This window comes from Cetorhinus maximus, chromosome 25, assembly GCF_964194155.1.
Source record: "Cetorhinus maximus chromosome 25, sCetMax3.hap1.1, whole genome shotgun sequence".
In the NCBI taxonomy this organism is placed as follows: Eukaryota; Metazoa; Chordata; class Chondrichthyes; order Lamniformes; family Cetorhinidae; genus Cetorhinus; species Cetorhinus maximus.
Genome location: NC_135903.1, coordinates 7,653,942 through 7,676,021, shown reverse-complemented (window position 1 = coordinate 7,676,021; position 22,080 = coordinate 7,653,942). Strand labels below are relative to the sequence as shown.

The following is a 22,080-nucleotide window of genomic DNA, read 5'->3' as shown; positions in this document are numbered from 1 at the left end:
CCCAACCTGGCATCAATTGAGGTCCTTAAGTGGCTAATTAATGCCCACTTAAGGGCCTCATCCCTCTGCCACTGGGATGAACCCAGCGGCAAGTTGGTCTGTTACCAAGTGACATGCACGACAGGGTAAGCCTCTATGGGCCGCTTGTCAACTCGAGGGTGTCCCTCAGTCAAAGGCATTTAGTGCCTGATTGAGGGACTGGACATTTGGACATTGGAAAGGGAGGGGAGGTCCACTGAGAGCCCCTTGCCTTTGCTTTCAACCCCTCTGTCTCCCTGGACACAACCGACACCTTGCGAAACAGCCCCCCCTCCCCCCACCCACATTACTTACCTTGTAGCCTGGGTTCTCCGCAATCCTGGAATTCCGGGTGTTATTCTTTCGGAAGCAGCCACGACATCCTCAGTGGTGCTGCTGAGGTCAAAAGCTGCCAGCCTCTGATTGGCCGGAAGCTCTCGCTAGGGCAGGATATCCACCCCTTGGGTCTTCATTCCAGGGGAAGGCCCACCAGTGGCCTTGCCACTGCCTGATTAGTTTGTGGCTCGGTGGACCTTCCCAAAGGAAGCACCATGGGTCTCTCGCCGGCTCTCCAGCCAGTAGGCAAGACCTTGACGCAACAACAAAATTGCACCCGTTAACTCTGTTTCTCTCCACAAATGCTGCTTGACCCGCTGAGTATTTTGCATTCTTTTGTTTTTATTTCAGATTTCCAGCAACTGCAGTATTTTGCTTTTGTAATGGTGGAGAAAATGTTTCACTTGGGGTGGGGGGGTCTTGGAATCCAAGGCTAGGTGCCATAAATACAAGATAATTACTAATAAGTCCAATTGGGAAATCAGGACAAGTTTCTTTACTCAGAAGGTGGTTAGAATGTGGAACTTGCTACCATAGGAGTTTAAAATGGATGCTTTCAAAAGGAAACTAGATGAGTACATGAGAGAGTGGGCGATAGAAAGATAAGCTGAAAGGCTGAGACAGATGGAATGAGAGGGGGCTTATGTGCAGTACAAATACTAGCACAGACCAGTTGGGCTGAATGGCCTGTTTCTGTGTTGCGCATTTTGTGTAGTAAAAATCCTCCTTTGAGATGGCTGCCTCAATGCTAATCAGTCCCCCAGATGCAAGAATAGGCCGACATCCCATGCATTTCCTGGGACACTCTTACATTCCGTTTAATTGGTATTTCAAAAGAAATTTCAGCTCACCTCAATAAAAAATAAGGCAGCGGGAGACAGGGGATGACTAGTAATGTAGATGATGCCCAGTATAATGACAGCGATTACAATAACCGCCATCACAATGCCCACCACCACACCAGTATGCAAAGGACCTTTCTTCTCTGAGGGATTGTCATCTGTGATATCTGCAAGAGAACACAAGGAGACAGGGGAAGAAAAGTAAATAACTTCATTAATTAAGGGGTCATATGCTGAGGTTCAGCCATTCTGACAACAGAAGTTTCACATTAAATATTTATACATTACAACAGTGACAGCATTTCAAGGCACTTCATCAGCTGTAAAGCAGTTTGGGACATCCTGAGGTCATGAAAGTCTTTCTCTTCTGTTTTTTGAAGGGCTCACTGAACTGGCTGAATAAATGCACAACACACTGCATTCAGCTGTCTCTCTCTCCAGTGAAGCAAGAAGCAAAATTGGTCCAGATGAAGGAGACATTTGGCTATATTTTATATTACTCTTCCAGAATTACACCCTCTATTTATTTCTTAAATGACTCCAGTTTCCTGGCCTTAACCAGATTTCCTGGCTGCTAGGGTTTGGCTTTCGCCATCTCTACTCTATCTCCTGATGTCGTCTTGAAGTCAGATGTCTGCATGTACACTCGCCCCTTGCATTACATCCCCATTGGTTGGGGATATCATATCAAGTAGGCCCTGTCACCACCTCCCTAGCTGCTGCCGCTGGGCCGCTCGATGCTGCTGCTTGTGGTTCTCTGGGACACCAGGATTGGGGAGTCATAGTTGGCGCTGGAACTGGCTTGCCAGTTCTGCGGGGAGATTGTCAGTGCCAACTCGGGAGACCAGGGATTGGGAGCCTGAGTGAGAGGTGGTTGGGGTGGGGTGCGTGGGGGCAGTGTTTCGCTGGTGACCGGTAGCAGTGGCTTAATGTGGGTGGCTTTGGGGTGAGGATGGCTGAGTTTCCCGTCACCGTCTCCCAGGCCTGGATTCCCATGGCTGGGAAGTGCAGCCTCTGTAGTTGGGGCATCAGTAGATGCTGCTTTTGGACTGCAACAGTTCAAGAAGGCAGCTCACCACCAGCTTCTCAAGGGCAATTAGCGATGGGCAATAAACGCTGGCCTTGCCAGTGACTCCCACATCCCAGAAATGAATTTTAAAAAGTCATCACCATACACGTGCAGGCATGAAGGACTGAATGGCTCCCTTCTGTCCTGTTTCATTCTGTGATTTCACTGAACTTATCCTTTCCATTCCTGATATTTTTCCTAATTGCCCTTCCACCCTGATGGATCTGAAATGGATTGTCTGGGCTCACTTACAAAGCTCTGTAAGGTCTTCCTTTGAAGCATCTCATTTTGAGACCATCTTATCTTCTTGTTCCTCATTTCTCAAACCCCAGGTTGCAGCTTGCTGTCTTACTTGCACACGTATTGAAATCAGAGGGAAAGACCCCCAGTGAATTACGTTTGAAGGATTTACTCAAGCTCTATACAGTGGCTCTCCTTCACAATAAATTAGTGATATTCCTGCGTGAGTAGCTGCAACGTTGGTGTGGCACTACACATCGAGTCTGCTTTATCCTCACATCCAAAATCCAAATGTTTTTTGCACGGGAAGTCTGTGAGCTGAACCGACATGAACCTCGCTGACTGGGCCCGACCTTTAGACTATAACCTGTAACTTAACCAGTAGACTACAGCTAGTTTAGGCTTAAGGCTATTGTAATGTAAATAGGCCTACCACAACCGAAAACCGAAAATATCCAAAAATCGAAACATAATCGGCCCCAAGGGATAAGGGATACTCGACTGTACATGATTTCTTCATCACCCACTCCCTAACTTACTTTGCTTGTTCACATAGCCATGATTTTGTACATTACAGATTGATTGATCAACACTTCACACCCATGTGATGAACAGCAAAGGGGAGAATCTGAGACTGAATCGGCTTCCCACGGGGCTCTCAGTAGTTGGTTCCAATGTTGCACTGGTAGGTAGCAGATTGCTCACTCAGCCAGAAAGGCACCAAGAAGATAACAGAACTCGAGCATGAATGAGCAAAGCAGAGCAAGCTGGGAGCTTGACCCACCAGTTCAATTAATTCTGAGGATGTGGCATCTCTAACAAGTCTGACATTTATCTTCCTGCCCCTCGTTAACCAGACAACCGAGTGACCTGCTGGGTCCCCATGGAGGGATATTAGGGGTCAATCACATGTTAGCTAAATCATTAGTGCTGGGGTCTAGTGATGGCACCTTTCCCTGAGCTCAGGGCTTCCACTAGTGACACAGATGTCTTCAGTCTACATAGAGGCCATTATCTGCTTAGCCAGATATTGTTGAACAGGAATGCTGGAATCAGGGGAATGGTGTTATGAATCCTAGGATTCCACACACAAGATCCAATTAAAATCCTTCGCAGTTTGTTGTTGGGCTTCATAATAACCAAAGTTAAATCAAATCTTTGCATGAAATAATGACTTTCTAAAACAGCTGTGACCTTTAAGAATTGACTTCATCCTCCGTGACATCGCAGTATAATAGCACACAGACTAATCCCTTCCACTTGGACACTGGATCCATTTAGAACAGAAATTAACGAGCTGAGGTCAGGACATTTTAATCACTCAACTAAAGTTTCCTGACCTTAGTATGTTAAATAAAAATGACAAAAGAGTTCCAAAGAGATCTTTAGCTTATGTACTCATTAAAATAAATTGCTGTACTTTATGTTAGGCTATAATCCGTGTACAATATGCCACACCACTATCTAGTTTGGTTGAGATCCAGGCTCCATGGGTTGATATTTGAAACTTTAGTTCTGTTCCTCTGATGGATTCCCTAGAACACTGTGTCCCACGATTCTGGCTGAATGCCACTTAATTATGCTCTTGACAGACCCTCCAGAACTTGAGGTCATCCAAAATTCTGCTGCCCATCTCCCCACTCGCACCAAGCCCAGTTCACCCATCACCCCTGTGTTGGCTGGCTCAAGGTTAAGCAATGCCTTGATTTTAAAATTCTCATGTTTGTTTTGAAATCTCTCCATGGCTTTGTTTCTCCCTGTCTCCGTAATCTCCCCTAACTCCATAATGTTCCAAGATATCAACCAACTTTAGTCTCTTGAGCATTCCTGATTTTAATCGTTTTGGCTTTGGCGGCCATGACTTCAGCTGACAAGGCCCTAAGCTCTAGAATTCTCTCCCTAATCCTCTGCCTAGTTACCTCTCTTTGCTTCTTTAAGGCACTCCTTGGCCGGAATTTTCCCTGAAGTGCGGTGGCGGGCATGAGAAAAAGACATTTTTCCCGCCAGCCACAATCGCAGAATAACACTGTGCAGCAGAGGCCCTTCGGCCCATCGAGTCTGCACTGACACGTGAGAAACACCTGACCTACCTACCTAATCCTATTTACTTGGCCCATAGCCCTCAATGTTATGATGTGCCAAGTGCTCATCCAGTTACTTTTTAAAGGGTGTGAGGCAACCCGCCTCCATCACCCTCCCAGGCAGCGCATTCCAGACAAGGGCGGGTCTTTTAGCTAAACCATCTGCTTCCCGCCCCATTAATTAGGCAGCCACAGGAAAAACGCCGTATCGCTGGCGGGCGTCCTCCGAACTGCCCATCATACCGTTACCTCCCTGTTTCCTCACTCCTGGTGCCATATCTAAACTGCAGCCGCGCACACGCTTCTCCACGCTCGCAGCCCAGGACTGCTCCAGTAAAAACACGGCCCTGAAAGCCAAGAGGAGTTCAATGACCCATCACTGGAATGCCTTTTGGAGAGCCGCTCTGATGTCTCTGCCCCTGATCTGGTTACAGGAGGTCCAGCAATGTCACCACTCCGACTTGGGAGGCGGTGACAGTGGTGGTCAGTGCCAATGCTGCACAGAAGAGGTCGGCCATCCAGTGCAGAAAGAGGATGAATGATCTCATCCACGCCACCAGGGTAAGGCAACCATCTCATCACTCTAAACTCTCACAATCACAAGGCCATCACACATTCACTGGCATCTCACTCACTACCAGCTCAAGGGACATCACCACTCACTCTCTCTCACACACACCCTCAAATCTCAATCCGGCCTCATCTCCTTTGGAGACTGTCTCCTCAGCCCTCACCTCTCAGCATCTTGAGGCCAGTTGCACAGATCAACATGTGCCCCCACACACACCATGGGATACCCTCCCTTTCCCAGTACAGCCCTCACCCTGCAGCCTCTTCCCTTGCCTGAAGCCTCTGCTCCCCCTTCCCCAACCCTTAGCCCTGCAGCTGTTGAAAAGCCTTACGGCTGGTCTGGTAGGTAGAGACCTGCCCATGAGCCCCCTAAAAGTGATGCGGTGCTGCCCGCAAAGCCTGGCGCTGATGCCCGTGAGAAGCAAGGTAGGCAAACAAACCTCAAAGTCCCGAGCGAAGTGCAGGTCACCAGGTGCACCATCGTATGGTTGTGAAACATGTCGGTGTGTAACCATGCTGACCTGAGCTAACGATTCAGCGTGAAGTTGATTCCAGTGGACAGGGCTCATTATGAGATGTTAAAATATTGAAATTAGCTTCCCGGCGTGTGGTGGTGGGAAACGAGGCCCACCATTGACGGGCGGAGTGGACGATTGCAAATGGGTTTTACGATGATGTGAAACCGTTTTTTGCTGTCTCCCGATATTTCCTGCTCCTGCTATGACGCCTCCCACAAACATGTGTAGAAAATCCCGGCTCTTATAATCCATCTCTTCGACTAAGCTTTTGCTCACCTGTCCTGATTTTAGCCTATTTCGATCCCCCCACCCCACCCCCACTAGGGCTATCTGTACCTTGCTCGTCCTGCTTTCTACCCTTGATGTCCCCATTAGCACATTTCTTAGCTAATATCACCACCGTCAACACCTCTTTGTCCTTTTGTCTATGACATCTTTTAGCAATCTCCACCTATCACTGGCCCTCTATCCAGCTCTACCTGTCCCACCCCCCCCACTTAAACCAGCTTATATTTCACCTCTTTTCTGTTTTTCCTTGGTTCTGATGAAGAGTCATTTGGTCCCGAAACATCAACTGTATCTCTCTCCGCAGATGCTGTCAGACCTGCTGAGTTTTTCCAGGTATTTTTATTTTTGTTCTAGATTTCCAGCATCCGCAGTATTTTGCTTTTATCTTAGTGTTTAATTGACTGCCACTGGTCTTCAAGGAATGTCTACCTTGAAGAAGTATTGCACTTCTCTCCGTCAGGATTTTCGTATCTCTCTTTTGCCTTGTTCACCTTCATTGCTTTCCATTTCTCTCCTGGTGTTTGACAAGGTGTTTACTAAAACCCGCTTTCACAACCATATTTCATTCCTCAGTGACTGTCTCCGTCTCCGACTTACCCCACGTGGATTCCAACTGAAGTTCCATCCCTCGTGTTTTGAACCCACCCAGGATTACAGGTATCTCCGGGACATACAACGCTCCTCGGACTGCTGTTCTCGTTACATTCTGAGATCCACACTCAGTGCCATGCGCCGCCATATGAACACACTCGACCTCTCCCTCCAGCAGCACCGCCGCACCCTATTTCTAAGCTGTCCTTGCCCCCAGTTTCATTTTATTCTTCGTCTCATCCGACGCCTCAACAAGAAACTTTGTCTCTTTCTTTCAGGTGCAAAGGAACGCAAGCTCCAACAACTCATCGACACCAACACCCATCCAGGACCCTCCACCCCTGCCTGTCCCTCTGTCCCCACCCCATCTTACAATCCCAGCCCCGGCCGTGTATTCACCATACCCCCTGACCTTCCCCTCTCCGACGCTGAACGTTCAGTGCTCAGCAAAGGACTTAGTTTCATACCCTTACGCCCTCACCTCAATGAATTTCGGGCTCAGCACGATGCTGAACTCTTCTTCCGCCGCCTTCGTCTCCGTGCTCACTTCTTTGGGCAGGAGTCCTCTCCCCGTTCAATGGATCCTTTTACCCACCTCCAATATTCTCCCTCCACCTGGACCCCTCCCTCTGGAATTTACCTGCTCTTGATCTTTTCATTGAGAACTGTCGGCGTGACATTAGCCGTCTCAATTTCTCTGCTCCTCTCACCCACTCTAACCTGTCTCTCTCTGAACTTACTGCACTCCGTTCTCTCAGGTCCAACCCTGACATTGTCATCAAACCTGCTGACAAGGGTGGTGCTGCTGTTGTCTGGTGCACTGAACCCTACCTCACAGAGGCTGAGTGACAACTCACAGACACTTCCTCCTACCTCCCCCTGGAACATGACCCCACCACTGAACATCAAGCCATTGTTTCCAGTGTTGTCACTGACCTCATCTCCTCTGGAGATCTTCCTTCCACAGCTTCCAACCTCATGGTCTCCCAATCTCAGACGGCCCGCTTCTACCTCCTACCCAAAATCCACAAACTGGACACTCCCGGCAGACCGATCATGTCAGCCTGTTCCTGCCCCACGGAACTCATTTCTAGCTATCTTGACTCCATTCTCTCTCCCTTTGTCCAGTCTCTTCCCATCTACATCTGCGATTCCTCTCACGCTCTACATCATATCAACAATTTCCAGTTCACTGACCCCAACCGCTTCCTCTTCACCATGGACGTCCAATCCCTTTACACCTCTATCTCCCACCGGATTGGTCTGAGGGCTCTCTGCTTCTTCCTCGAACAGAGGCCCGAACAATCCCCATCCACCACTACTCTCCTCCGTCTGGCTGAACTTGTTCTCTCATTGAACAATTTCTCCTTAAACTCATCTCACTTCCTCCAAATAAAAGGTGTGGCTATGGGTACCCACATGGGCCCCAGCTATGTCTGTCTCCTTATGGGGTATGTGGAACATTCCTTGTTCCAGTCCTACTCAGGCCCCCTACCACAACTCTTTCTCCGGTACATCGATGATTACTTCGGTGCTGCTTCATGCTCTCATCTGGATCTGGAAAAATTTATTAATTTTGCTTCCAATTTTCACCCCTCCATCATTTTCACGTGGTCCATCACTGACACTTCCCTTCCCTTCCTTGACCTCTCTGTCTCAATTTCTGGTGATAAACTGTCCACCAATATCCATTACAAGCCTACCGACTCCCACAGCTACCTCGACTACAGCTCCTCACACCCAGCTTCCTGTAAGGACTCCATCCCATTTTTTGAGTTCCTTCGCCTCCGTCGCATATGTTCTGATGATGCCACTTTCAAAAACAGTTCCTCTGATATGTCTTCCTTCTTCCTTAACTGAGCTTTTCCACCCATGGTGGTTGACAGGGCCCTCAACCGTGTCTGGCCCATCTCCCGCGCATCCGCCCTCACACCTTTCTCTCCCTCCCAGAACCATGATAGGGTCCCCCTTGTCCTCACTTACCACCCTACCAGCCTCCGCATTCAAAGGATCATCCTCCGCCATTTCCGCCAACTCCAGCATGATGCCACCACCAAACACATCTTCCCTTCACCCCCCCGGCGGCATTTTGCAGGGATCGTTCCCTCCGGGACACCCTGGTCCACTCCTCCATCACCCCCTACACCTCAACCCCCTCCCACGGCACCTTCCCATGCAACCGCAGAAGGTGCAACACCTGCCCCTTTACTTCCCCCCTCCTCACCGTCCAATGGCCCAAACACTCCTTTCAAGTGAAGCAGCATTTCACTTGCACTTTCCTCATTTTAGTCTACTGCATTTGTTGCTCCCAATGCGGTTTCCTCTACATTGGAGAGACCAAACGCAGACTGGGTGACCACTTTGTGAACACCTTCGGTCTGTCCGCAAGCATGACCCAGACCTCCCTGTCGCTTGCCATTTCAACACTCCACCCTGCTCTCATGCCCACATGTCTGTCCTTGGCCTGCTGCAATGTTCCAGTGAAGCTCAACGCAAACTGGAGGAACAGCACCTCATCTTTCGACTAGGCACTTTACAGCCTTCCGGACTGAATATTGAGTTCAACAATTTTAGATCATGAGCTCCCTCCTCCATCCCCACCCCCTTTCCGATCCCCCTTTTTCCAATAATTTATATATATTTTTCTTTTCACACCTATTTCCATTATTTTTAAATGTATTTCCATCCATTGTTTTATCTCTACCTTTTAGCCTATTTTGATCCCCCTCCACCCCACCCCCACTGGGGCTATCTGTACCTTGCTCATCCTGCTTTCTACCCTTAATGTCACCTATTAGCACATTCCTTAGGCAATATCACCACCTTCAACACCTCTTTGTCCTTTTGTTTTTGGCATCTTTTGGTTATCTCCTCCTATCACTGGCCCTCTATCCAGCTCTACCTGTCCCACCCTCCCTTAAACCAGCTTATATTTCACCTCTTTTCTATTTTTCCTTAGTTCTGATGAAGAGTCATTTGGACTCGAAACGTTAACTGTATCCCTCTCCGCAGATGCTGTCAGACCTGCTGAGTTTTTCCAGGTGTTTTTGTTTTTGTTCTGATATTTCCCTACGTAGCTTGGTGTCAAATTTTGTTTTATAATGCTCCTTTGAAGCACCTTAGGGCATGTTACGGGAGCTGAAGGTGCTCCATAAATGCAACTTCTTGTTGTTCCATGGAAAATCACCATGTGATGAAACTTAAAAGTCATTTCATTCCCGTATCCACCCATTTGGAATTCCTTTCAGATGGACCCTCCCATCCAGCAAGATCTTTCAGATGTGGGGCTGGTGAAGAGCATTCTATCAACATGTATTGTTTCTGAATGCTCTCTTCAGCTCTGCTGATGTTCTTGGGGTGAAGTTCCCATGCAGGGCTGACCATCCTCCACTGCCTCTTCCCAAGGCAGTATCTTGCCTGCGTAGCTGTTCTTCATTCACAAGCTCAGGGAGTGAGTGTTGACAGTCTCGTTGGCTATGAGACGCATCCAATCCGAAGCCTACAGTTCCTGCATCAGCCTGAAAATATCATGGAAACAGAAACAGGAAGGGCATGGCGTCTTTCACTCAATCAGTGCTCCAGAGTGTAAAGGCGAGGAAAATCATGCTCAACTGTGTCAGTGCCAAAAAGCGCCGAAAAATATCTGGGGTGGGGGCGATGCTGGCGCGGTGTGGAGAGGAGGAGAATAAATAAAATCCTGACTGTGGCCAGTCCAAAGAGTCAAGAAAAGGGTCTGAAGAAGAATCATACAGACTCGAAATGTTAACTCTGTTTCTCTCTCTCCACAGATGCTGCCAGACCTGCTGAGTTTTTCCAGCATTTTCTGTCTTTGTTCAAGGAAAGGACAATTCTTGTTTAAATATTAGGATAAAATGTTAAGTTACACTTCCCCATGTCGCTGAATTAATAATTTCGTTCGGTCACATTTAATAACCAGTCATATTCTCAGAAGAGTACTGAATTCTGTGAGTTATTGTATCTTTCTAATTACTCTTGATTTTTATGATACATCCCATGAGTCATATTAAAGAAGATATCACCACTATCAATTTACTTTCCTCACCCACAACTACTTTGGGTGGTTTTACTTTTTATTTCAAGGCCTGTAAAGTTGAACTGAGCCTTGCCACTCTCTCTTAATACAAAAATGTCTGGATGCAGTCAAGGCAACAACACTCTGGGGAGAATGGGGGGTTTGGCCCTGGCTGGAGATAATGATCTTCATATTTTTGGCCCGTCCGGATGAAAAGTCAGCTTCAAGCCGACTCGCTCCACGCCAGTCTGCCCCCGCAGCCAAAGTGCGCTGTGGACGGGCTAAATTGGTGGAGAGTGGGACTTCCGGCCCTCAGCTGGGGAAGGACGCCCGCTTCCGGAGCTGCCGGCTAATCCAGCAGTCCCGTCAGTGCCAAGGGTGCATTAGCAGGCGCTGCTGAGACTGCAACCCCAGTCTTGAGAAGATGGATCCCAGAGTGAGGTAAGTCCAGGGTATTTTGGACGGGAAGGGTTTGGCCGGCTTAGGGAGGGAAACGGTGGGGGGTGGGGTTGGTGAATTTTGGAGAGCATGCAGGTAGGAAGAAAGGGGACACTATCTCAGGGGAACCGCCCCCAATGTGCACAGGGCACCCCTGAAGATAGTTCCCTCCTTCCTTTCCGCCCCTTTAAACACTTTTTTAAAAAGGCGGCCTGCCCACTCCTGCCCGACTGCCCACACCAATTGTATTATGGCGTGGGCAGCGTATTATCGGGGTTAATAAGCTCAACTGACCCCTGATTATTTATTTACCTACGGCAGGCGGGTTACCGATTTTGATTTCTGCCCACCCACTGTGTTATGGGGCTGAGCCCGGGGATGGGCAGGGAGGTGGTGGGTGATGGCTGGGGCACCAGCCCTATTTTACACGCACTCCCCCTCCCTGCTGAAAACATGACCGGCCGGAGCATGTAAAATCCAGCCCCATGTTTCTATTGTTCTACGTGTCCTGGAACTCAGCTCTTCCCACGAGAATCTGACACTGGCTCTAAGACAGGCTCATGGCAGGACAGGAGCATGTTGGTGTCTCCCATGGTATGGGCTCAGCTCCGAGTATCGCCCCTTGGCTCTGTTCAAATAGAATGCAAAGATCAAGGGAATTAATTAAACATCAGCCTGTGAAGTCTCACTCGTTTGTGATGACAGACATTTTTGGTTAAAAAAATAACTTACTTTGAGGTAATTCTGTCACAAACACAGCTCCAATTGTTTAAATAAGTTTGAAAATTGTCATTTGACTCAATATTTACACACGCTATATACATCTTTACTTGATCTCTTTCAGATAAATAGAGAGAGAGAGAGATTTTATTTGATCTCACAAATTGGGCAATACTGATATCAAGGCAGCATTTGACTGAGTCTGGCATAAGGAGCCCTAGCAAAAGTGGAGTCAATGGGAATCATGGGGAGAACTCTCCGCTGGTTGGAGTCATACCTAGCCCAAAGGAAGATGATTGTGGTTGTTGGAGGTCACCCATCTCAGCTCCAGGACATCACTGCAGGAATTCCTCAGGGTAGTGTCCTAGGCCCAACCATCTTCAGCTGCTTCATCAATGACCTTCCTTCCAGCATAAAGTCAGAAGTGGGGATGTTCGCTGATGATTGAACAGTGTTCAGCACCAATCGCAACTCCTTAGATACTGAAACAGTCCATGTCTAAATGCAGCAAGACCTGGGGCAGGATTTTGCCCTTGGCGGGGGCGCTCGGTGGGGGTGGGTGGGAAGCCGGCGATCGGTACCACACCGCGATTTTACCCAGGCGGGCCAAGGAAGGGTCGCCCAGTGTGGAAGGCGAGCAGCTGAGCTCAGCACTCGGTCACATGAGCAGGGACATGTCTTTAATTTAAGTGTAAAATTTTTATTTTATTTTGAATTGCTTTAGGAAACCTCATCCCGTCCGTGGATGAGGTTCCCTTAAAAAGTGCAATGGCCGCTTGGCGTTTTCGCCTGCCTCCCAAACGTAAGGTTGGACGGGCAGCATAAATTTGAATTTAATTAGCTTTCTAATGGCCTTAATAGGCCTTTTAATTGTCGGTGGGCGCGCGCCGGAGTTGGCAGCATGCCTGCCAAATGAAATATCGCAGGACTGCGCAATGATGTCGGGACGCTCGCCCGATGTCATCGCGCGTCATTTTACGCTCAGCTGGGTCGGCTGCACACCCGCCTGCCGAGCTCAATATTCGGATCCTGGACAATATCCAGGCTTGGGCTGCCAAGTGGCAAGTAACATTCGCACCACACAAGTGCCAGGCAACGACCATCTCCAACAAGAGAGAATCTATCCATCGCCCCTTGACATTCAATGGCATTACCATTGCTGAACCTCCAACTATTAACATCCTGGGGATTTCCATTGACCAGAAACTGAACTGGACTAGCCATATGAATACAGTGGCTACAAGAGCAGGTCAGTGGCTGGGAATTCTGCAGTAACTCACCTCCTGACTCCCCAAAACCTGTTCACCATCTACAAGGCACAAGTCAGGAGTGTAATACTCTCCACTTGCCTGGATGAGTGCAGCTCCCACAACACTCAAGAAGCTTGATACCATTCAGGACAAAGCAGCCTGCTTGATTGTCTTCACTGTCGCTGGGTCAAAATCCTGGAATTCCCTCCTTAACAGCACTGTGGGTGTACCTACATCACATGGACTGTAGCGACTCAACAAGGTGGCTCATCACCACCTTCTCAAGGGAAATTAGGGATGAGCCATAAATGCTGGCTTAGCCAGCGACGCCCACATCTCAAGAATAAATAAAAAAAGGTTGCATTTATTGCCCATTTTGAGGTTGCACTAAGAGAGTTCCTTGAATTTAATCGCTCCACCATTAATGGCTGAGCTTTCAGCTGTACAGGCCTGAAGCTTTGTAATTCTCACCCTAAACCTCTCTACCTCTCTCCTCTTTTAAGACCTTCCTTAAAATCTACCTTTTTGACCAAGTGTTTCGACACCTGTCCTAACATCTCCTTATGTGGCTCAGCCGCAAATTTTGTTTGATGATACTCCTGAGAGGCACTTTTGAATGTTTTACTTTATTAAGGGTGCTATACAAATGCACATTGTCTTCTGCTGAATCACTGCATTCCTTTTGGTGGTGACGTTGCTCCAACAATGGTGTTAGGTAGGGATTTCCAGGATTATGATCCAGCGATGGTGAAGGAATAGCAATAAAAATCCAAGTCGGGATGGTGTGTGATTTGGAAGTGAGATTGGAAGGGATGCTGTTCCCAAAACATTGCTGCTCCTGTCATAGGTGATAGGACTCGCAGGGCAGGAAGGGGTCAAATTAACATTGAAGAGTTGTTGTGAGGCAGTCTGCAGATCGTTGATACTACAGCCACATACACTGTGATGGGTTATAGGCTGGAATGTTCAATCCAATGACTAAGGAGCCAATCAAAAACGTTGCTTGACCCTTGATAGGGTTGAGCTTCTTGAGATTTGGGGCCATTTTCATCTAAGCGAGTGGTGAATGCTGCATTACACTCCTGACTTGACCCCTGGATGGAGTTTCGGCAGTCAGCAGGTGAGCCACTTGCCACCGAATACTCATTTGTCCCACTGATATGACTGACGTGGTTAAAAACATGGCCAACGGTGACCCTCAAGATGATAGGGAACTTGGTGATCGGGCCACCATTGAATGTCATGGGGAGGTGGCTGGTCTTTCTCTTGCTCGAAATAGTCATTACGACTGTTCATGTGGTGTGATTGTTATTCGCCATTTGGTTAGCCCAACTCTGGATGTTATCCAAGCCCTGCTGTTGGCTGACATGAGCACTTCATTATCACAGGCATTACGAATGAAGATGAACACTGTGGAATTATCAGTGAACAGCCTCACACCCTGAGGCTGATTCCTTCCCAGTGAAGTGAGGCACTTAGCGCTAGCGAGGAAATTATAGTCATAAGCCCAAGAATTTCACCCATTTACATGAATTGGAAGCATTGCGAGATGGCCCATGATGTTCCAACCAGTGATCTCTGTGACCTCCTTTCCTCACTGGGACCAGCAATTGAGAAATCTGGAACCCTCCTCCCCGCAGGCTGCGGATGCTGAGTTGATAAACAATGAGGAAGACGGTAATAGAACCCATCTGGTTCACTAATGTCCTTTAGGGGAGGAAATGTGCCGTCCTTACCTGGTCCGGCCTACATGTGATTCCAGACCCACAGCAATGTGGTTGACTCTTAAATGCTCTGTGAACAAGGGCGATTAAGGATGGGCAATAAATGCTGGCCTAGCCAGAGATGCCTACATTCTGTGAACAAATTTAAAAAAAATAAACCTCAAGAGGACACAGGACAGGTTAGTGGGATGGGTGGATTCATGGCAGACAAAATTCAATGCAGGAAAGTATGAGGTGATAAATTTTGGTAGGAAGAATGAGGACAGTTAACACGAGATAAATGGTACAAATTTAAAAGGGGTGCATGAACAGAGAGAGTGTTCATGTATAAATCTTTGAAGGTGGCAGGACAGGTTAACAAAGCAGTTAATAAAGCAAATGGCATCTTGGGCTTTTAAATAGGGACATGGGGCACGAAAACCAGCAAGTTAATGTTAAACCCTACGTGAGACACTAGTCCGGACACAGATGATGTACCATGTCCAATTCTGATCACCATATTGTAGGAAGGAGGTGAAGTCTTTGGAGAGGGTACAGAGAACATCTACCAGGACAGTTCCTGGAATGAAGGGTTACAGTTATGTGGACAGACGGGAGAAGCTGGGGTTGTTTTCCTTCGAGAAGAGAAGCTAAGAGGAGATTTGTTAGAGGTGTTTGAAGGATTTAGATTGAACCACCAAAGAGAAACAAGAGACATGAGGAATAGCTTTTTTTATGCAGTCAGCATTTGAAATGCACTCCTTGGTAGAATAGTGAGCACCACCACCTGTAAGTTCCCCTCCAAGCCACTCACCATCCTGACTTGGAAATATATCGCCGTTCCTTCACTGTCACTGGGTCAAAATCCTGAAACTCCCTCCCTGACAGCGCTGTGGGTGCACCTGCACCACATGGACTGCAGCGGTTCAAGAAGGCAGCTCACCACCACCTCCTCAAGGGCAATAAATGCTGACCTAGCCAGCGACAACCGCATCCCGTAAATGAATTTAAAAAAATACAGTTTCAATGGGCGGAAGGAAGGAAACTGGATAAATACTTGAGGGAGAAAAAACTCAGGGTTGTGGGGAAAAGGGCAGGGGAGTGTCTGAAGCACTCTTTCAATGAGCCAGCACAGACTTGACGAGCTGAAAACTTCCGCCCAAGCTGCACTCTTCTATGGTCTGAATTTTTCACTCGTCGGGTGCACGCGATCGGAGGGCCTGGGAGCAGACGGGAAACAGGCCCCCGGCTGTGATCGGCCCCCGACCGCGATTGGCCCCCGACCGCGATTTCACGCTGGCTGACCAATTAACGGACAGCCGGTGTGAAACGGGCGCTGAGAAAGGCTCAGCGCTGCCGCTGGTGGCGGGAGGAGGGCAGGTGCCAACGTCACCGTGGGTGCTGGTGAGCGCCCCCAGTGGGTTCCCTGAAGGCAGACGGGTACCTCGGGGGAGCCGCAGACCCCCACAGAATAAACAAAACAACAAAAATGCTGCAAAACATGTCCATGCAGCACAGTCAAGCACCTGAAAGCAAACCTCATTAAAAACCCGTCCCCGGATATCTCTCTTTATTTTATGTCCCCACGGAGATTTCACCCCCCCCCCCGGATCGAGCTTTGAGCAAAAATGTAAAGGCCGCCCGGCCAATTAGCCCGTCCGCCAACCGTTAAAGTGGACGATAAATTGCTTTCAATTGGCTCCTCAGATTCTGTGCATTGGAGCTATCAAGACCAATAGAGTTTTGTTAGGAAAGGGCATCAAGAGATATCAGTCAAAGATGAGCAAATAGGGGGTGAGGTACAGATCCAGCATTATCATCGTACCACAGAACAGGCTCAATGGACTGAATGGTCCAGACTGTTTCTATGGCCAGGAATTTGCCCTCGTCGGGCGGGCTTGGCGGGAGTGGTCGGGAAGCCAACCGCTGCCCGTGATCAGGGCCCGACCACGATTAAGGCCGGCCCAGCGTGAAACATTGCGCTGCAAAGCGCTGCTTGTGTGTGGGCGGGGGAGGGGGAGGGGGAGGGGGAGAGCGAGCGGGGAACTCCGCTCATTCCCGCACATGCTCACAGGAAAAGCCCCCTGAGTGAGGCTCCGACCTGCCTCAGGGAGACGGAGTTTAAGAATTAAAAATAAATAATTTTAAATTGTTAGCAAACACGTCGCCTCATGTGACTCTGTCACGTGAGCAGGGACATGTTATTAATGATAAAAGCAAAATGCTGCGGATGCTGGAAATCTGAAACAAAAACAGAAAATGCTGGAAAAGCTCAGCAGGTCCAGCAGCATCTGCGGAGAGACAAACAGGGTTAACGTTTCGAGTCCCTATGACCCTTCTTCAGCAAAAAATTTAATTCAATTATTACTTTAATGGCCTTAATAAGGCCTTTTATTTGTTGGCGGGCGTGCTGCCATCTCCCACACGTGCCCGCTGACCGAAATATCGTGCCAGGGCGCGATGATGTCGGGGTGCTCGCCCCACATCATCGTGCGTCATCTCACGCTCATTTGGGTTGGGCACGCACCCGTCTGGCGAGTGAAAGATTCTGGCCTGTGAATCAGCTCCATAACATTTCCCTAGTGTCAGATGCTCAGTGCTGTTAGCGGTGATTCCGATTCCTTTAGAAAGCGAGTCGTAGACTGTTTAAAAGCTTTTGCAAATTGAGCAGTTTAATCTTGAGTGGTTTGAAACCACATTCTGGTGAAGCTTTTCTACTCTGAAGATATTTCTTAGCCAGCCCGATAGCAGGTGCTTTACTGTAACAACATAAAGTTTATTGCCTGGGCATTCTGGGCCAATTAAAATGCTAATTTTAATTAAAATGCATTAGCCCACTGCCATTAATTTTATTGTCCATTGCCTTGTTAGGAGCTTGGGTCAGAGTCAGCCTCAGGCCCATTTATAACAGATCGAACCCATGTTGGTCAGGAAACACTCTGTCTCTCGTCTGATTATTTAAATGCATTGACTTATTGACGGAGGAAACGTTGGGGAGTTCTCCCCAGGGTCCAGGCCAATATTAATCCTTCAGCCAACATTACTATAACTGACTACCTGGACATTATCACATTGCTGTTTGGGGGAGCTTACTGTGTGTAAATTGGCTACTGTGTTTTGCTACATTACAATAGTGACTATGGAATGGATTTTCAATTGCCGGTGGGATTGGGATCGCGTGCGGGCACGATTTAAAAATGGGAGTTCCCAGAGGTCGTCCCTGGATCGAGATGCACTGCGATTTTCAAATGGAGGGCAGGGGTGGTGATGGGGGTGGGGGGGTGGTGCTGCATTGGGGGTGGTGGGGGTGGTTGGGGGGGGGGAGGTGTTGCTGTGGTGGGGGGGGCGGCAGGGGTAGTGGAAAATGGCCAACCACTTGCCTTTAAGTAACAGCCTATTGAGCTCCCTGTGGGGTTTGTTAATGGGCCGGGGAGAACGAGGTTGGGATTTTCGATTAATTCAGCGAACCTGAACAGTGTGGCGCACATCGGTGCCCAGCTGTCATGCTCATTGCAGGCAGATGTCAAAGTTTGTTTTTGATTGATGTAAACCGTCAGTTCAGGGGACAATTTGCGCCTCTACGAAGCTCCTCTAAGGCCTCCTGCTCTATTTGGCAAGGCAGGGGCAGATCCCATCCAGGGCCAGGAAGAAAAATCTGGCGCTTCTCCTGTTTCTGGACTCTTTATTCCACCCCTCGCCACCCCAAACCACCTCCCCGCCCCCGCCCGCTCAATCATGCATGACATTTTTTTCCCTCTTTCAAGATTCACCAAAGAATCACAGAAAGCTCCTCGTAAAATGATAATGCCCATTGTTGGCACCTGGTTACAAATATTGTCCGATATATATGCAACATGGGTCATTAATGTTAAGAGCGGCAATGATATTATGCAGAGTTGGCTTGTGTGCACCCCATAAGTGATCCTACTGCGACTATCAAACATACCAGAGACGATAAATTTTACTTCAACAATATCGTGCAGTATTGTTAATTTGACAGGAGAATATCCCATTAGCTACCTACAACACTCTGCAGATGATCACACTGATTTCTGTGTCTGCCTCAGTATTTATGAACATATTCTGCACATTGCACCATATGGACACAGTTACAGTAAATTCATAATTAGGGGAAAGATTCAATACTTGCAGCTCAGATAAACTGCACAAGGTCTTTTCCATTCTGTAGAAAAATCAGAAGACTTTCTCCTGCCTGGGTGCATGATATTATTCAATGTAATTATTTCATACAAGGGGTGTAATTGGATCCTATTTTATCTCACAGGGTAGAAAGATCAAATGATTCCTCAGAACAAAGTGGAATAACTGAACAACATAGGTCTTCACTGTCAGTGAGAAGCATTGGAACCCTCAGGTGTCTCTGCAACTTTCAAGCGACCAGAGGACAAAGACTGAATGGTTATATCTGTTTTTTCTTGATCAGAAAGTCTGAAGACTCTGCTGGTTGCTGCTTCTCACTACAATATATTTTCAATATCTACTATGCAACACAGCTTTATCACAATGTTTCAATCCCTCAAAAAACTCACAAAAGCACCAAGATAACATGGGATGATAAGTACGTAAACAACAGAATAAGATTGAAGACAATGGAAAACACTCCTGAGAAACATGTGCAGTATAAAACAAGTTACCAATTTACAATGAGCCCATTATGCACTCCTGTCTGGGCAATTTCACCCTACAATGCCTGCTCACAGTAAGCTTCCCTTAGCAACAAAATATACAGAACTCCAGCCATGATTCCACCCTCTGTTGCAAGGTAATTATGGATGACAAAGGCCAACCAGCCCAGCTCATCTTGTTCATCCAGAATGACATACGAACATGCAAATTAGGAGCAGGAGTCGGCCATTTGGTCCCTCGAGCCTGCTCAGCCATTTGATAACATTGCCCACATTATACCAGTGACTACAACTCGAAAGTACTGAATTAGCTGTAAAGCAATTTGGGACATCATGAATGGTGCTATATAAATGTAGATTTTGTCTTTCTTTCATTACACCTGCAGGCAATAGGCAGAGTGACTGTAGCAATGGTGAAATTGGAGGCCTAATGCTGATTCTCTAAGGATAATTAATCACAGAGGAATCAACTGATGTTAGGAAAGTGGCTACAAAGAAATCATTACATTTACAAAACAATTCAACTCTGTAGCTAATACAACCTTACCATTCTGATTTCTCTGGCACCAATCCACAATGTACCATAAATGGCATCTGCCTTTTTACGCTAATGACACTATCCCCAGGACTTGTCAATCAGACATCTACCAGCAGCTCAGGAAAATGTAGATTGAATTGTTGATCTGAATTTTTCAAAGGATGATACACAGTACAAAAATTCAGTACGGCCTTAACTCAAGAATTGGATTGTTTCCCCTTCTCCCAGAAGCTGTCATACAAATTGTGTTGTACGCTGTGAATTTACAGTCTATCTGGGGTGAACCTAGGATGGAGTAGAGATTTGTAAGACTTTTCTTTAAGTAATCTCCTAGTGACAGATTGGGATTTCATTCCCAGAATTTGCAAGAGTAATGAAATGGGCGATAGTGAGTCAACCCCCTGTTTTGCATCAATCATGGTTTTTAGTTCCTTACTCTTATTTTGATGAGGCCCAAGATTCTCAAGCCTCTGGTACATCAACACAGCACCTCATTAGAATTGTGTCTACCTACTTTAGGGTGTAATGAAAATTTAGGCTGCTATTTATATGCTGGTTTAAATTCAGAAGAGAATTTTGAGAAGTGTACAGTATTTACTTCTGTGGCACTAAACCACCATAACCCACCCCCAAACCCCACCGCACTTAACCCACACACCAACACCCTCCCACACACCCCCATCCACCTCACCCTCCCTCACCCCCCAGTGCCCCAACAGTAGCCCCCCAATCCCTGCCCACAGCATCCAATTGTCTCTAAAATTATTACAGGGATTTGACCTACTATTTTTCAAGTAGATATTCAACCAAGGGCACTCTCCTGACAGTTGCTGTGAATGGAAACTACTGCTGCTGATCTTTGGGCAGCTTTGTGGTATTCTGGTAGGCTTTTCAAAAGAAAAAATCAAAGCCACGATGCTGACTCAAGGTCAGAAGCAGCAGCAGCACAGCAACTCAGTGAAAGTAACCTGAAATATCGGCTTTAAAAAGAGCGGAACTGTTAAGGCAGACGGTTCAGGTTTTTTTTAAAGCCGATCTTTCAAGTCTGCGACTCTGACTGCCCAGACTGGACAACGAGAAACTCCGTTCACAACCCTGAGCCTAGGACACCCCTAGCACCCAGGCCTTGGTGCTTGGCACCTTCTGCACCCCCCTCTCTGGGCCCTGGTCCCTTCATGGCTGCCATCTGCTGGCACCAGGTAGGCAGATTTCGCCTCCTGGGGGACGCTTGGTGCCAGTAATTGGGCGTCGGGCTTGCCGCCTGCCCAGTAACTGCGTGGGATCGGGACCCGGAATTTGTCCAGGCATCGTGCTCCCAATTCGCCTTTGAAAATCCAGCTCTACGGCCAGGATTTTACCTTCGGTGTGCTGGGGGGGGCAGTGCCCGACACACCGGAACGTAATATGACACACGGTGATGTCGAGCATGCGACCTGATGTCACCGCGCACTCGCGCGATATTGCGTTCGCTGGACACGTGCCGGAGTCGGCTGCGTGTCCGCCAATAATTGAAAGGCCTATTAAAGCCATTAAGGACTTAATTAACTTGAAATTTACGCTGCCCGTCCAACCAAATGGTTGGCGGGGAGGCGAAAAGGCCAAGCGGCCTTTACATTTTTTAGGAAACCTCATCCGTGAGCAGGATGAGGCTTCCTAAAACTAATACTAACTAAATAAAACCTTTTCTTTGAAAATAAAAACATCTCCCATCTCATGTGACACAATCACAAGAGTGGACATGTTTCATTCAATTTTTGATGTTTTTATTTATTTTTTAAAAAAGCGCTTCAATCTCCCTGAGGCAGCTCCGTGCCTCAGGGAGGTTAAAGCGCTCTTTTGCGTGCATGCGTGAACTCCGCGCTAGACCCGACTCTCCCTCCTCCCCCGGCCCTGCACAGGTCGCGCTCAGCGTTACCGCTCGCCATCCACGCAGGGCAGGCCTTAATTGTCCCGCCCCATGAAATCGCGGTGTGGAGCTCATCACGGCTCCCCGACTGCCCCCTGACTGAGCCCGCCCAACGCGGGGAAATCTCAGGCCGATATTTCAAAAGTACTTCATTAGTTGTAAAGTGCTTTGGAACATCCTGAGGTTGTGAAAGGTCATATATGTATATAATAGCAAATCTTTACTTCTTATCATATCTAGCTATGTTATAAATGCAACAGTGAGAAATCAATGGATCATGAGACATGCGTATA

General features: G+C 47.7%; 1 protein-coding gene across 1 annotated transcript in view; it reads right to left on the bottom strand.

The window, feature by feature from the left end:
* The window catches only part of LOC144667842 (plexin domain-containing protein 1-like), a 243,499-nt gene that overhangs the window by 20,784 nt on the left and 200,635 nt on the right, over positions 1-22,080 (bottom strand). The window contains exon 13 of the mRNA XM_078529363.1: positions 1,206-1,363. Within this exon, the coding sequence (XP_078385489.1) occupies positions 1,206-1,363 (158 nt within the window). The remainder of the gene's footprint in view (positions 1-1,205; positions 1,364-22,080) is intronic.